The following is a 16,608-nucleotide window of genomic DNA, read 5'->3' on the forward strand; positions in this document are numbered from 1 at the left end:
ATTAAGGGAAAAAACAAAATCCGTAAATTAAGCCTAACTATGCCAGGCTGTCAGGCATATTTTAATTATTAGCAATATTTACCTTCAGAGCTGAATATTGAATATTGAATATTTAATATTGAAACACACAATATTAAACCTGCAAATACTTTTAAAACATTCAGCAGAACATGTTTATAAAGATTACTGTGTTCTGCGGAAGTTACATGTAATAACAGCTGAATTCTGTGTGATTTTTGTTGTTGTTTTAACGAGGTGTTAGAAGATTGTTGGAACTTGTTAAATTGGATTTCATAACAAAGCACAATTACTAAACACTGGGTTTAAAAGTGGCTATTTAGTATTAAATACTGCCATTAGAAAGCCTGTTTGTGACCATATACCCGGTCAAATCACTGCATCATTGCCTATAACTATTGCTGTAAAATCTGGAACACATGAAAAATGCAACTCTTGAAAGATAACATTAGAGACTAGCAGGTAACTATGTTAGACACCCCACTGTGTAGTGGTTATTTTTCTGCCAAATGAATAAAAAAAGCCAAGCATAACTTGAGGATTGTTTGTGTATTCACCCCATAATGAGTAATCATCCGCTCATCTGTCAGTTCCACAAACACTAAGAGGGGCTCTTCTGGGATTCTCAGGTCTTGTCCTCAACTTTTATTTTGCTTTATACTGCCTATAAATCTGTAATTTGTCCTAGATTTATGTATTAATGAATTTGTATTTATGTAAAGCACCGCAGCTTTCAAAATAAAAGATTTACTGGTGACTGACTTTTGACAGATAAGTGTTTTGAAAATCCCACGTTATGTCAGCTGAATTAACTAACCATGTTTAGTCTTTTTACGGTTTATAGCTTTACTCAGTAGAGTTCAGTAAGAAAGGTCCCTTCTTGTACTTCATATTTTGCTTAGTTTTGACATTGTTGTTCTGAGCAAAATAGGATGTGACTTCCCTATGCCAAATAATATTATGTTATCTCTCTCCTGAGTAAAGGACAGTTGAAAAATTCTGATGAATGTACTTTTTATATTATTGGTGAAGTTATATTTGCCTAGCTGGGAGATTTGGGGATTTTTCTATGATGATGGTTGGAATACAATTATTTTGCTATTTGTCTATCTGTCTGTTATTTCTATTGACTGCAAATGATTGAGAAGCCACAACATACTAAACAATACCAAGGAATGTATTTGGGATCACTGTTTACCAGTAACATGTATCACAGCTTTTGTTTAAGACGTCACATACCAGTTGTCTATAATGAGATGTAAAGGCTCCATAGTACGCAACACAGGCAGCGGCGATGAAGACATTTCCAATCACGTTTGAGATTTCCTCTTCAAACTCCGTGATGCTCTCCTGCCAGCGCACCTGCTCGTCTCCCAGTGCAGCCGTGAGCTTTCCTGCCCGTTTCAGTCGGGCCTTTGTCAGAGCCATTGTTTTAGCTGGACACAGGACATAAGAAAGGGAACATGTATAAGTATAATTTCCATTATGTGTTTCAGTCTGTTTTCTCTCACATTTTGCATAAAAGATGACTCGAAAGGTCCTGCCACCACCAATTTCCTATTTCCACCACCCTGAAACCCCTTGAAGCCTTTTCATGTCCTCTTATCCCACCCTAATGGTATTTTATTTCACCCCACAAATAATGACCCAAACTAAAGGAGATACTCAGCCCAGAAAAAACCTGACTGAGCTCTTTCTGTAAACACTGAGGCCCAGCTACCCTGTTTCATTTGATATATTTTATGATTAAGGGGGTTGATATACAATCTACCAATGTTTTATTTTAATAACAAATGGTTTAACCTAGAAAAGAGACCTTGAATGATACCTAGTGCTATTGTAATTATTCCCTCATCCTTTTGGAGAGCTGATTTGAATAGGAGGTTAAGCATTCACCAATTACCACCCCCCCTCAATTTGGAACTACCAAATGCTATTCAACCTGCCTCACTGTAATCCTGCACTGATTTGATAGAACTAAAGACCACATCAATCTCTGAGATATGCACTGTCAAGCTTCTTGCGTATGGTTTTGCACAGCGAATATGAAAGATAAATGCAGGACCTTTCGAGCCAAACGACAACATTCAATCTGCCCCACATCTTGCAAGTAACAGAGATCACTGATGGGTAACAGCCTATTCCACGCCACCTGATCTTGGCTAATTTAAGGCTGGCTTTGGCTAGCACAGTCTGAGCTCGGGCTGCAGGACCCATCTTGCACTTTGGCCAGATGACCAGATGAGCCCCTCAGCAGTCCCAAACAGTGAGAGTTTCTGACAGCACAAACGGGAGTTGAAACCACAATGAAGTTGTGCGCCATTCGAAACTCTTCCAATTACCAAGGGTCTCTTTCTCAGCAACACTGCTCTCAAACTGATCCTGCAGCACTTTGATCTGATCCTCCACGTTTTTCAGTTTCTCCTGTTTTTCTCTGAGGGTCGACATGGTCACATCCAGCTCTGCCTGGGTGTCAAAAGATAGGAAAAGAGTAAGATTGCCACATAGGAACCAAACACATGGGAGCAGGTGACATGAGGGCAGAGGGAAGTTTGGCAGATTTATACCCAGTGAGCCAAGACTGACACAGACTCACTGGGTATATTTTACATCATTCATTGTCATAGATAAGTTGAGAGATTGTGTCATTGAGTAAATGTAAATAACATCTGTAAAGCTCAGAATGTGGATTATAATCAACAGGTTATGATAATAAAATAATTGCAATAACCAAATATGTATTTATAGAATATACACTGATTCTGATGAGTATTTTATGACACATGACAAATAAGTTACTTTACCAGTTCAGTAAACCTCCTACACCAATTTTACTTTGATTTATTCTGAATGGGTAATTATTTTTATGGTGTGTTGTTTTTACCACTTTCGTTACCACTTTAATGTGTTTTCTGTCAAATACTTTTTGGGTTACCTATGAATAAAGTATTGTTACATTCCATCTCTTTGAAACGTTTGAAACAGATCTAGTGTGATACGGTTTCTGTGTATAAAAGGGGTTCAAATTAAGAGAAAGTTACCTGAGCTTTAGCGAGTTTTTGTTTCTTTGGTTCCACTTCTTTAACAACCCTTGAATACAAATCCATGGCCCGCACCCACATACACATGGACTTACAAGCTTTTGATACTTTTTCAACTTTCTCGGGTATGAATTCTGGATTGTTGATATACTTTTGAAGCTTTTGTAAAATCTGTGGTTTGATGTTGTCTTTATCATACTCCATAAGTTTCTTCAGGAAATTGGAATCCCCCAAGACATGTTTGGCACTAGCCCAGTCAGGCCTGCAGGCAAAAAAGAAATACAAATAAAAAGATTATTAGGAAAATTTTATTTGCAAATTTCATATACTTGGGGAATACTCAAGAAATATATACTTTTCTTCTGTATAAGAATTAAATTCCAGTCCTCGAGCTCTGCACTGATTCGCACACTGCACTGAATGGGTTGAACAAAAAAAGATCAAATGAAATTGGTATAATGTCATATGAAATACGATCCCTTTGACCTCTGGAAATGGTGCTTCTTGTATGTGAAATTCCAAACTTAAAACCTACCAAGATTTACTGAAACTCAATCATAATTTTTACTCGTAACTCAGAAGCGTATTCTGGGCAAATATTTTACTGGGACACCCTACATATGGAGTAGATCAATCTCATAATATCGCAGTATGTTTCAGTACTTTTAATATTTATGCTTTATTTATTATTTTAATTATTTTTCTTTGCCAAAGTGACAAGTAGCTGTGCTATAAGTAAATTGCAGTCCCATGGATATATACCATTTCTAAGGTAATTTATACCTTACATATCTAAACATCATGCACATACATATCCAGTGGTTTGCATGAATTCTGCATCATCTCCAAATTTCAAAAACAATAATGGAACGATAAGTCATATGCTTAACGTGCTTTTTGTGAGTTGAGTGTGTAGTCTAGAAAGGCAGGCGTAGTTTCAGGTTTCCAGGTATAGAGCGCGTTATATGGTAAAGTTGATTTTATGTACTGGATGTTTTACCATTGTTGTTTTCTATAAATAAATTGAACTCATTCAATGTCAGTTTACACTGACCGTATTAATTTGATGTTTTACTATTGTGGAGAAGCCATGTGGCTGCACGATTGTTTTGGATGCTGTTTATAATTAATTTGTTTTCCATAAAAAATATATTTATCCAATTTGCAATTACTTGGATATGTCGGACCTGTTTTAAAAACAGACAGATGCATGTGCGTAGAAATGTATCCAGGTATGCTGACAAATTTATTAATCTATTTCCCTGTCTCTTCAGATTTAATAGAATGGAGACAATACATTCTGGTGTCAAAATCATTTTATGATTAAAACGTTAACATTTGGATGTTGCTTTTCTAAGCTATTCTTTCAAAAATAATATGTACAAATCTTGAAAGACATTGTACACTTGGTTTCAGGGTTTTAATAAATGTATTCAATTTTCACTTACAAAATCTAATATGAAATTAAGACATATCATATAAGAAAAAAATGCCATTGGAGAGATTTCTCTCACAATTAATTTCTGGATTGTTTAACAGAATATGATTAGTGTAATATCTATAGACAATAGTTGAATCTTGAGATGTTATGATAAAATTAATATAGAATTTCTGCACTCTCAGAGGTCAGATAAATTATGTAAAAATCTGTCAAGGATATTGTGTGAGGCATGGTCCTTTATATGGATAGTGCTATAGTTTATCACCCATGAGAAATGACACAGCCATCATTTTTACCTTCCTGCATTAAGTATTATCTCTGTACTACTCCAAATTGTATTTTATTTCAGTATTTAACTACCTCAGGAGAGCTCTCCATCACTATACCTCCCAGTGGCTGTGTTTATATAATGATAAAGAGTCCTGACAGAGGGAGTATCATGACTTCCTAAAGGTGGTACAGGTAGATTACAAGTGTATAGTGTTTTCAATAGCACTGTATTCATTTAACAATTATTGCTTTGGACCTTTATGTTTTGCTATTTTGATTTAAATGATGTAATGTCATTTCAAGTTATTGGTTAAACAATAAACAATAGTAGAAAACAACAGCACAGCACATTTTTACATTTAGTATTGTAATTCAGAAGTGAAAAAGAGGTTAATACTTGAGGTTAACTGTTCTTGTGTATGTGCAATAATAATTGCATAAATATGGCTCATGAAATACAATTTCCATTATTCAATTAGATGTGTGATAAGGCCCTGGTAAGGCCCTGTGTGAATTGAAATGACCAATTCAGCAATGTCAAGGAGCTATTGATAACAGGAGCACCTCAAGATTGACAGGAGCAACAGAAAGCTCTGTCTGGTGTTAATTCAGTTTTCTAACTGTAATGATTTAAAGACATGTATTAAACCTCAACCCCAACAGTGGACATCTACCAAGCTGTATATAAAGTATGGCTCTGCATTGTGAGCAATACTTTCACAGATTAAAACAAGCCATGCAGAAATACAGCATTATTTCAACATATAATTTATGAAGGCATAAATAAAATATATATTATATAACCAAATGTCTAATATAAATAGGTTTGAGGTCTTTACAATATTCTGTAGGCATTTTTGCATGTAGAATAATGTTGTACATTTTAAAATTGCAAACTGCAAACTTATTTAATCTTTTTTTCTCTCAGTGCTTTAAAAACAGTTATTGATACCATACATTGAAAATACATTTTATACAGTACAATATATCTTTACTTGCCAGTGGATTTTTTTTTTTTCAGACTATTAAATTCCAAAGCAATTATGTAACCACCTGACGTATATTGTTTTAGATTTCATCATAAGAATCTTGATTTTTTTTTCTTCTTATACAAGTGTAAAATGACATTTTTTGTGAATTAAAATCCACATTTAACTGATTTTTTTTAAGACATCAATTCTGTTCCAGGAGAAAGTAGACTGAAGAAAAAGAATATTTGAGCATCATTTCCAACCTTTAGGAAGCTTTTATTATTATTATTTTAAAGTACAAAATTGGAACAAAATACCCATGGAGGCTAATAAATGTCAAACTATTTCACTACTGATTCTGTCAAATCAGTATTGATTGTTGAGCATTTAGATAACAGGTTAAACTATCTTAAGTGGGTATGATCAATAAATCATGGGACAGAGACAGGACAGAACTTCTGCAATCAACCCTCAACAGAAAAACAAATGTATCTTTTCACCAAACTTTTTGAGTAACATTTTTGTTATAATCCCCTTTTCATGCCAGGGAAAGGGTCAACTGTATCACAAGTTTAATCCTTTTATTAGAAAAATAGAAAAACAATCAATTGCTGTGTGTGACAATACACATTGAAGTGGGAGATGTCAAAGTTCAGATCTCTTTCTTTTGAGTTATTAAACATTTGAGTTATGTGATAAATATTATCACTCCTTTCACTTTTGAGACTTACTTTGCATTGAGGAGGATGCAGATAGCTTCCATCACCGTCATGACGAGATCCGGTGGTTTGGTGAACACTCGGATTTCAGAGATGTCTGCTTTGTCCAAGGCATCCAGGGCTTTGTTTGCACTCTCTAGGGCTGGGAGAGCTTCATCCAGATCTCTCTGGGCATCGTCAGCAATGGCCTGCGTGTCCTCGGCCTTTACCTTTGCCATCGCTTCATCTTCCTTCACAACACGCCGAACCTGACAACAAACAGGAATTATGCTACACCATCTTAGGCACATTTCTGGTTGCTCAATCCACACACCTTCACCAGCAGATTGACAAACCCACCATGTCATAAGCCTTGCCCTGATGTGGCGGGTTTGGATGCCCTACTAAGCACGAAGAGGGACGAGATCACCATAATGATCTTATACACTCTGAGTCCAGATTACCTAGCTGGGCTGGACCACAACCGGGCAAAGAGTTATCAGGCCACTTGAAGTCTGCCTTGATGTTGACCTTAAAAAGCATTTATGTTGCATGGCTGTTTCTAGATTTTTTTTTTTTTTTTACCATTCACCATTTTAGAATAGATTATATATATGTATATGTTTATATGCATGTATATTTCTGTGTATACATGTATATATTTATAATCATATATGTTTCTCTGTATGTGTATGTCTCTATGTATATACAGTGGGGGAAAAAAGTATTTGATCCCCTGCTGATTTTGTACGTTTGCCCACTGACAAAGAAATGATCAGTCTATAATTTTAATGGTAGGTGTATTTTAACAGTGAGAGACAGAATAACAACAAAAAAATCCAGAAAAATGCATTTCAAAAAAGTTATAAATTGATTTGCATGTTAATGAGGGAAATAAGTATTTGATCCCCTATCAATCAGCAAGATTTCTGGCTCCCAGGTGTCTTTTATACAGGTAACGAGCTGAGATTAGGAGCACTCTCTTAAAGGGAGTGCTCCTAATCTCAGCTCGTTACCTGTATAAAAGACACCTGTCCACAGAAGCAATCAATCAATCAGATTCCAAACTCTCCACCGTGGCCAAGACCAAAGAGCTGTCCAAGGATGTCAGGGACAAGATTGTAGACCTACACAAGGCTGGAATGGGCTACAAGACCATCGCCAAGCAGCTTGGTGAGAAGGTGACAACAGTTGGTGCGATTATTCGCAAATGGAAGAAACACAAAATAACTGTCAGTCTCCCCCGGTCTGGGGCTCCATGCAAGATCTCACCTCGTGGAGTTTCAATGATCATGAGAACGGTGAGGAATCAGCCCAGAACTACACGGGAGGATCTTGTTAATGATCTCAAGGCAGCTGGGACCATAGTCACCAAGAAAACAATTGGTAACACACTACGCCGAGAAGGACTGAAATCCTGCAGGGCCCGCAAGGTCCCCCTGCTCAAGAAAGCACATGTACAGGCCCGTCTGAAGTTTGCCAATGAACATCTGAATGATTCAGAGGAGAACTGGGTGAAAGTGTTGTGGTCAGATGAGACCAAAATCGAGCTCTTTGGCATCAACTCAACTCGCTGTGTTTGGAGGAGGAGGAATGACCCCAAGAACACCATCACCACCGTCAAACATGGAGGTGGAAACATTATGCTTTGGGGGTGTCTTTCTGCTAAGGGGACAGGACAACTGCACCGCATCAAAGGGACCTCCTTCCCTCAGCCAGGGCATTGAAAATGGGTCATGGATGGGTATTCCAGCATGACAATGACCCAAAACGCACAGCCAAGGCAACAAAGGAGTGGCTCAAGAAGAAGCACATTAAGGTCCTGGAGTGGCCTAGCCAGTCTCCAGACCTTAATCCCATAGAAAATCTGTGGAGGGAGCTGAAGGTTCGAGTTGCCAAACGTCAGCCTCGAAACCTTAATGACTTGGAGAGGATCTGCAAAGAGGAGTGGGACAAAATCCCTCCTGAGATGTGTGCAAACCTGGTGGCCAACTACAAGAAACGTCTGACCTCTGTGATTGCCAACAAGGGTTTTGCCACCAAGTATTAAGTCGAAGGGGTCAAATACTTATTTCCCTCATTAACATGCAAATCAATTTATAACTTTTCTGAAATGCGTTTTTTGTTATTCTGTCTCTCACTGTTAAAATACACCTACCATTAAAATGATAGACTGATCATTTATTTGTCAGTGGACAAACGTACAAAATCAGCAGGGGATCAAATACTTTATTCCCCCACTGTAACCATATTTTATTTAATTTTAATTTTATTTCTGTACAGTGCTTTTTGGTGTATGTATGAAAAGTGCAATATAAATAAAATGTTGATATTATTATTATTATTATTATTATTATTATTATTATTATTATTATGTATTATGTAAGCATGAGACCATGATCAAATTAAGCAGGCAACACCTTAACAACCGATATGCTCTTGTTAATGAGATACAATCTCTATTCAGCACTGAAGTATGTATGTACGTATGTATGTATGTTCCCGTGAGAACACACAACTAAATAACACTACAGCAAGTACTTAATAGACAATTTGTTTATTGTTTATTTTAGTTCGTTGAAAGAAAGTCACATACCTGGTCTGCTTTTTCCTGATCCACTGACAGCTTTTCCATCAGAGCATTGACATCTGTGGACTTCTGTTTTAAGACTGGCTCCAGAGCTGAGAGGTCCACTTTCATTTTGTCCACCAATACATTTGTTTCTAGCAGTTTGGTGAGACCATTCTTTACTCGATCGCGGGCCTAAAAATATATCAACAACATACTTTATATAATCAGACATGGTTTAAACGACATTAAAAGGTTTCAGGAGTACTATTATCCTTTACTAGAAGTTATCAACAGCTATAGTAGAGCATATGGTAAAAGTTGACAGCACAGTGATGACAATGATGGTAACTGTCCTGGAGAGATACATTATACAAAAGCAAACAACTCCCCCTTCTTACAAAAGGAGGAACATTTTAAAAGGTGAAAATCTAGCAAAAGAAACACAGAAACAGAAAAGAGACATCTGTTCTTTTCATTCTCATGTTCTTTTGGAAAATTAGCTGCGGTTCATTTCATTTCAGAAAAAGAGTAGCACATTTTGGGATGCAGCTAATAAATAATACTACAAGAAGTTGTACTAGTGAATCCCAATAGTCCCAATAATGGCTTAACAATATCAGTGTTTGACAAAATAACAGTAAAAAAGTCTACATAACTTAATTATCTTAAGGTTAAGTATCAGTACAGAAGTTAAGTGTAGTAATTTTTGGAGTCCTGCCTGAGGACATGTAGAAGGATTCGCACCACAGAAAAAACCCTCTTACCGAAACCAGTTGTTTTCTTTTCTCTCCTAACATTGATAAGTAGAGGTTGATCAATTCCAGATATGATGTTGGGGTTGTGTAATACCTCCGGCGCAGCTCAGCAAAATATTGATCTGCCATCTCAGTTACACTGACATGAATCTCAACACACATTTCTGAAAACCTGTCTTTCATTTCATCCCTCCCAAGGTCAATGTTCTTGAAGAACGTCTGTGAGACGGACAGGAGTGCTTCCCTGGGCCACTGCAATGTCACAAAGAAAAAGGTAGCTTTGTGAGCAGTTCAGTTAATCCACAATGTGCACCCAATTCCAGCAAGAAGACATACTGATATCATATACTGTATTCTAATTGTGTACTCTGTGGAGACAACCGGCACAAAAAAGCAGCATGTATTTTAAAAGTTTGAACTTTTGCATTTCAATAACCCTCTTCAATCCATGGATTGATCATTTGTTTAATTTCACAGGATTTTTCTCTGGGGATACACAAGGTTTCATTAAATTATTGTTTACATATAAATGGCTCTCCAGCTGTAGTTCATGAATATATTGATTGTAATAAGAATAAAAAAGTATCTACAGTAAAATATATAATATAAAAACTGATTTATAATGCCAAGGAATACTCTGTGAGTTTAATTCAGTACTGTGGGCAAAAGAAGCCCAGAAATGACTGAGCTAGAGTTCTCTAGTGAAACATGTCTTAAGTTGCGCTTTGAGGGTGAATAGGAGGGATTCAATTCAAAAACTGTGGACGAGGGTAAAGAAATAACAATGGAAGCCTTGGCTGATGGCCACGCTGTGTTGCCAGTCTCTACGGGAGATCATATAGATAAGTAACAACCATGACTAAACCTAAACATATGAAAAGTAATTGGATGAGTGGCCCTCCACCAGAAATGGATTTTACCCTCGGTGATGGGGTGTAGAATGTTTATTTTTTCCAAGAGAACCATGACTGCTGTTTTCTTGTTTTGAATTTTTGGAAAACGGTGCTCTGCCAGTACTCAAAGAATATTATGGTGAGGGTCCATATATCTATATACGTATGATTCCTAATTACAAAGCTGTGACTGTCGGAACAACTTGTACAAGATGTCACCGCTTGCTCTGAGTCATGCCTGAGGAACCTATAGGATCACCTCTGCAATGAAGTGAAGACAAATTATTCTTGCTGTACTAGATACTCTTCAGCAGAAGTAATGACTTCCATCTATCATAAGACTTTCAGCAGCCTTTGAGGTCAATGGAGGGTCTTTATCCTATTAATGGAATAAATAGCTGTATTTTGTTACTTCTGTTGTGAAAAAGACTTTGGGATTATAGTGTATATATTATCAATGGTAGCCTAATAAAAACAGAATGCTTTTTAAAACAACAAAAATAAAAACACATGCACATGTTCTTACAGCTCGTTTTAAAGCTGAATGATTCTTCATTGTGACTTGATTGTTTTAAATAAATCTGCATTGTGAAGTAACGTTTAGATTTTTTTTTTAACCCAGCCAGAGAGGTCACTGAGAGGAAAAATATAAATAGAGACAAAATGACCTGTTACATGGGAATTGTTCTCTCTTATTTATTAATTGCCCAACCATTCATCACTTCTGCACACACAGACAGTATGCAGCGTTATTATTAATAAAAGCTGCCATGAACAACTAATTGAGATTTGTTATTTAACACTTTTTCTTACAAAAATCTAATTAAAATAACAAAACCTACATCTAGGTTTGCAAGTGATACTTCCAGAAATATATAAAATAGTCAGAGAGGTATTGCTGTGCCACATTTACAGTTCTGTGTGGAAAGGCTGTCACGGGTAGTTTTGAAGTGCTGGGGCATAGCTTCCAGTCGCAGGAGTAGACATTTCAACTCAATCATAAATTAATGCCCCAGTACTTTGTGGTGAGTCTCTTTGGTGTATAAGCAAGAAGCCTCTGGCAAACAAAAAAACAGCCATCAAACTCCACGTCGGTAATTTGTCTTTTGCAACTGAGTGAAAGTCAATCAAGGCATTAGTGTGAAGAACTGTTTCAAGCTTGGCACAAGTATCCATAAACCTTCGTTAAAAAAGTGTTAGCAGATTGGGGTTTGGAACCAAGATGGCTGCCACACAAGGCTAGTTAGCCAGTGTTAATGTCCTGTAGTGTCAGAGCAGTCAGTGCTAGTGTACCGTAGTGTAATTATGTAATTAATTATAGTTTCTTATAAGTATAGTTTATAGTTTCTGCAAAGTATAAAGTTGAGTGTCCAACTGACCTGAACAAACCAGTCAATGGTGCAGCAGTTTACCAACGATGGAAACATCCGGCAGCGTGCCCTGAACGCATCTCCCACAGGGCTCATACACAAAACAATGTGGACCTTTTCCCGGACACGGGAGATAAAATACTGGAACACCTACACAAAGAGATCAGACAAGTTTAGGAGCTATGCCTGGAGTTATTTAGACTTTCAATTCAATTAGTTTTGATTTGTGGTAATAAGATGTAGCTTGGATACAAAAGTTTGTTATTTATACATGAGCTGATGTATGGTGTAAAATTATGTGAACTAATTATGACATGAAAAAGACAACTAATAATGCACAAATCCTACCATCTAAAACATAATTACCATTGCCATTATAAGATTTTAAAGTGAAGTATATTTATTCCGACCTCATCTCTGTTCCCCTCTGGTATTCCTGCTTCTTTAGCTCTGGGTCGAGTTGCTGCCAGAACTTGCTCCAGCTCATCCTTCTCAAACAGATTAGGAACTTCTCCAGAATTCAGCATGTTGTTAATATCTTCCAAAAACTCCTCTACAACGATCTGTAAAACCATTAATGAGCAGTTATTACTTACTTTTCCATGATACAATCACAATAAGCAAGTACATTGAAAACAAAAACAATACATAGTTGTTTTTTCTGCAGCTTAATATTAGCATTCTGTTCAGAGAATTTATCTACTATCCATTAAAATGAAAAAATAAAAACATTACACACTTATTTTCAAATTCTTATTAGAAAGTACAGTAGTCCTCTTTTTAAATGGTGTCACAAAATATCATACAAAAGTCAAACAAAAGTAACTTGTTTCCAACATCAAACAATCTGTATGATGTTCAGAAAAGTATTTTCTACCAAATGTATCTTCTCACAATATTTTTAAGTCACAAAAAGTTCTCTATGTAAAATGTGAGGAATAATGAACAGCAATACAATATCTAAATAAAACTATGTTTTACATTTATTCTCAATGATTAAGCAACAACAACACCCACCAAGGTCATGAATACCTTATGTTACCTTATGTTATGTTTTTTTATAAGACACGGCAGTGATTAAAAACAAGCAGATACCTGTGTGTCTGTGAACAGGAACACCATGTCTTTACCCTCCACTCCTGCCATTTTGTAGAGCTTGCGGAGGTCCTCATGGAAGCTGGCATAGTTATATCCGCGGCTGAGCTCGATCTGAAAGCACTGATACCCGCACATGTGGGCAGCCAGCCTGGTGAGGGACTGCTTTCCTGTCCCCCCAACACCCACCAGAAGGGCGTTTCCTCTCTCCTGTCGAATCATCCGTGCAATCCTACAGCGGAGACAGTGTGTTTCATTCTCAATATACTGGACTAGTTTTAAAATAGGCGTTATCTGGAGCACGCTTTAATTAAAACTATTAAAAAGGCTTTCTTGCTACTCATGATAATACTTTAGTTTCTATCTTGATAGTAACATAACTAACTATTGTATAACCATGCAACGTGCGTCGGGATAACATTTCTAAGCAGAAAGTCACTGCGCCTGTGGTCTCTCATTGATGGATCAAAACGGATCTGGTGTTCTCTACAGAATTATATAAATAAACATACAGTATCATTGAAGTAGATATTAAATTAGATCAATAGAACACAATGGGTTACCTTGAAACATGCTCTATGGCATCCTGGAAAAACACAAGCTTAGTTTCTTTGGAATTAGACATATTGTAGTCATCGAGGTAGTCCTGAAGAACTAATCTTATCTTATTTGTATCAATCAAATCTTCATAGATGCGGTCAGCTTTTTCTGCCCCAACCTGAAATTATAAAGTCATACTAATAACAATTAAGGAGGAGATGGAGGTGGAGAAATAATAGAATTACATATTTATGGTTGTTAGAATACTTTAATATCCAGTTTTGTGGCATAAAAAAAAAGTATAATATACAATACATATTTTGTTGTCATGTGTTTTAATATGAATATCAGTATCCAGTGGTTTAATTTTAACTGTCTGACATGAAATGTTCTCAATGCAGATTCTGTTTCCTACAGATACATTTCTGAATACTGTAGAGGTCTCTCACTGTAAAGCCTTCAGATTAAATCTGCCTCTTGCAGAAGGCAACAAGGTAAATAGGTTAAATAAAGAGTCTATCTTCAATTAATTATGTGTATGTTTGGATATGGCTGTTTCATCTGAATAGCTCCGGTTCTCTGCAGAATTTGAAGAAAAGTTACCTTCATGAAATCCCCAAAAATGATTGGCTGTGTAACAAAATAACTGGGTTCAATCTGAAATCCAAAATATTTACCTGAAAGATGACAGAGAAAATCACATTACTCTTTCTTTCTGGGGGCCAAGAGGAATATCCATTAAGGTTTTTTTTTTTTTACTTTCTATACCACTATACCACTATACCACTACAGTGTTTTCAAACAACCTCGTCTTTGGAATTTGTACTTCTGACACTTGACATGTATATATATATTTATTTTTTAAATAATAAAATAAGTGTTCACAAAATAAGAAATCTTACTGGCCATCTCGGAGATGATTGAATTAAAGTAGCTTTTATCTTCATTGTTGATTAGACGGTCATGGAAAACTCTTTGACACTCATGACAAAACAATCTGAAAATCTGATTCTGGTCTCTCACTGTCCCCGGCTCACACTGAAGGATTCCTAGGTAAATACATACATACAGTTTATTTATTTTCTACTTCCACATTAATGAAAGAAAACTGGTTAACATTTTTCTAAAGTGATTTTACATAATCCACAAATTCAAAGTTGACATAAAAATGCATATACTTTCCCTGAGATATCTTTAGCAATTAAAAAAAAAAAAAACTAATGAATTCACTACAGTTTACACCAAGGCCTAGCTATGAAAATACTGCTGCCTCATCCGAACTGGGCCAAGTGGACACCAGGAGAATACATGTGAGGAACTCAATGAGGGAGTTTACTGCTGAAATAAGTCAATAAAATTGACTGTTTATATATGTACATAATAGATACAAATTCCATTTCTGTATCTATAGTCATATATATTTTTTCTTTCTTACTTAAAAACATGTTTTTACATTTATAGGCTGCTAAATTTCCCAATGCACTGTTTAACTGTTATAATTATGCACCAGGGCAATATATATAATAGCAATTTAATCCCACCACCTTATCTTATTAACATGACAATAGAAACTAGTTTTCTGAAACAACTATTTAGTAAACTTTTCAAACTTTTCACAACCTTTTCTATATGCTTACATGTACATACATCTACTGTGTAGTGTCTCATTAGCACAATAATACTACAAAATGCATTTGAAATATCAATATTATACAAGGACAGATACAAAACTGCAAACACTGATTGTTATGTTACCAGGTCTCTTAAAAATATTCAGATGTTCTACTCAATAAGAACAAGATAGTGATATAATACTCAAATCATCTGAAGAAAGTAGTCTAGAAGACCTTGAAACTGACTGGTTGGTTTTCCAATCTTATCTCAGTACAGCAAATCAACTGTGTAACTAGTTTCTTACCCCCTACCAGCCGTATTATTCATATCTCAATGGTCTGAGCAATCCTACCTTGCATGCACTTCGATAAGTCTCGCAAATTGAACACATAGTGGGACTTGGCTGGTGTGGGAAGGAGATCAATGCTCATTCTCCGGTAGATTTCCACTGCCGCCTCAACGATGCTTGTGGCCGTCTGCTTAACCGCTGATGGGAACTCCATTAAGAACCCGTTTAGGATGGCCTGAATATGAAGTGGTGTGTCAATGAGAGTCAAATTAGCAGGATAACCCCCTCCCCCCCAAAACAAATATTTATGACAAATCAGTCATATCCCTAAACGATGTGACTATGATGTAAATTGGTTTCCTCACTGAGAACTGGAGTTGTACATGTATGCAGAAGTTAAGTACTGTAGACAGTTATGTGCCAATTTATTAGAATAGTGTGATGGACTAAGTACTGCAATGTTGATAACTGATTTAACCTATTTGGTGAAGATCCCCCAAACCAAATGTTCCTTTCTGGTAAAACAAATGTTCCGCAGGTTTAAGTTATGAAAGTTATCCTGAAATCAGACCACAGTTCTAACACGTGTATATAGCGAGCCGTGTCATGTGCGCTTGCCTTGAAGATCTGTTTGAGGCTGTGCTCGGACGGCGTGGGGAGGCAGAACATGCTGAAGTGGCGGATGAAGCGCGGAGTGACGGGGTTGCGGCCGCCTCCAGGGGGCGCACAAGCAGCTGCAATGGTCATATCCTGAGAGGAGGAAAGTCAAGAGCAGCCAACTGAAGACACTGAAGTAAAGCATAATTGCCTTTTTTTAATATTCAAAGTATTTTTAATTGCATTGTGTTGTACCATATCATATTGCATTATGATTACATATTTAATTATGTATTTGCTTGTTTGTTTGTTTGATTGTTTGTTTATTTAAACCCCAGCCAGAAATGAAATCTAAAAACTATTAAAAAGTAATGATACAATGTGATTCTATTATTTTATAAGTGTACTTGGAATCTGTTCAAATGAGACAGGGCAGGACAGGGC

At 36.4% G+C, this 16,608-nt stretch overlaps 1 protein-coding gene across 1 annotated transcript in view; it reads right to left on the reverse strand.

Annotated features, from left to right (window-relative positions):
* The window catches only part of dnah6 (dynein, axonemal, heavy chain 6), a 102,289-nt gene that overhangs the window by 47,532 nt on the left and 38,149 nt on the right, over positions 1 to 16,608 (reverse strand). The window contains exons 41-54 of the mRNA XM_066719759.1: positions 16,186 to 16,317; positions 15,631 to 15,802; positions 14,567 to 14,713; positions 14,268 to 14,341; positions 13,688 to 13,842; positions 13,125 to 13,356; positions 12,440 to 12,592; positions 12,039 to 12,179; positions 9,776 to 10,018; positions 9,036 to 9,203; positions 6,473 to 6,708; positions 3,060 to 3,321; positions 2,361 to 2,484; positions 1,258 to 1,454 (exon numbers count right to left, since the gene is read on the reverse strand). Coding sequence (XP_066575856.1) covers positions 1,258 to 1,454; positions 2,361 to 2,484; positions 3,060 to 3,321; positions 6,473 to 6,708; positions 9,036 to 9,203; positions 9,776 to 10,018; positions 12,039 to 12,179; positions 12,440 to 12,592; positions 13,125 to 13,356; positions 13,688 to 13,842; positions 14,268 to 14,341; positions 14,567 to 14,713; positions 15,631 to 15,802; positions 16,186 to 16,317 — 2,436 coding nt within the window. The remainder of the gene's footprint in view (positions 1 to 1,257; positions 1,455 to 2,360; positions 2,485 to 3,059; positions 3,322 to 6,472; positions 6,709 to 9,035; positions 9,204 to 9,775; positions 10,019 to 12,038; positions 12,180 to 12,439; positions 12,593 to 13,124; positions 13,357 to 13,687; positions 13,843 to 14,267; positions 14,342 to 14,566; positions 14,714 to 15,630; positions 15,803 to 16,185; positions 16,318 to 16,608) is intronic.

This window comes from Amia ocellicauda, chromosome 13, assembly GCF_036373705.1.
Source record: "Amia ocellicauda isolate fAmiCal2 chromosome 13, fAmiCal2.hap1, whole genome shotgun sequence".
In the NCBI taxonomy this organism is placed as follows: domain Eukaryota; kingdom Metazoa; phylum Chordata; class Actinopteri; order Amiiformes; family Amiidae; genus Amia; species Amia ocellicauda.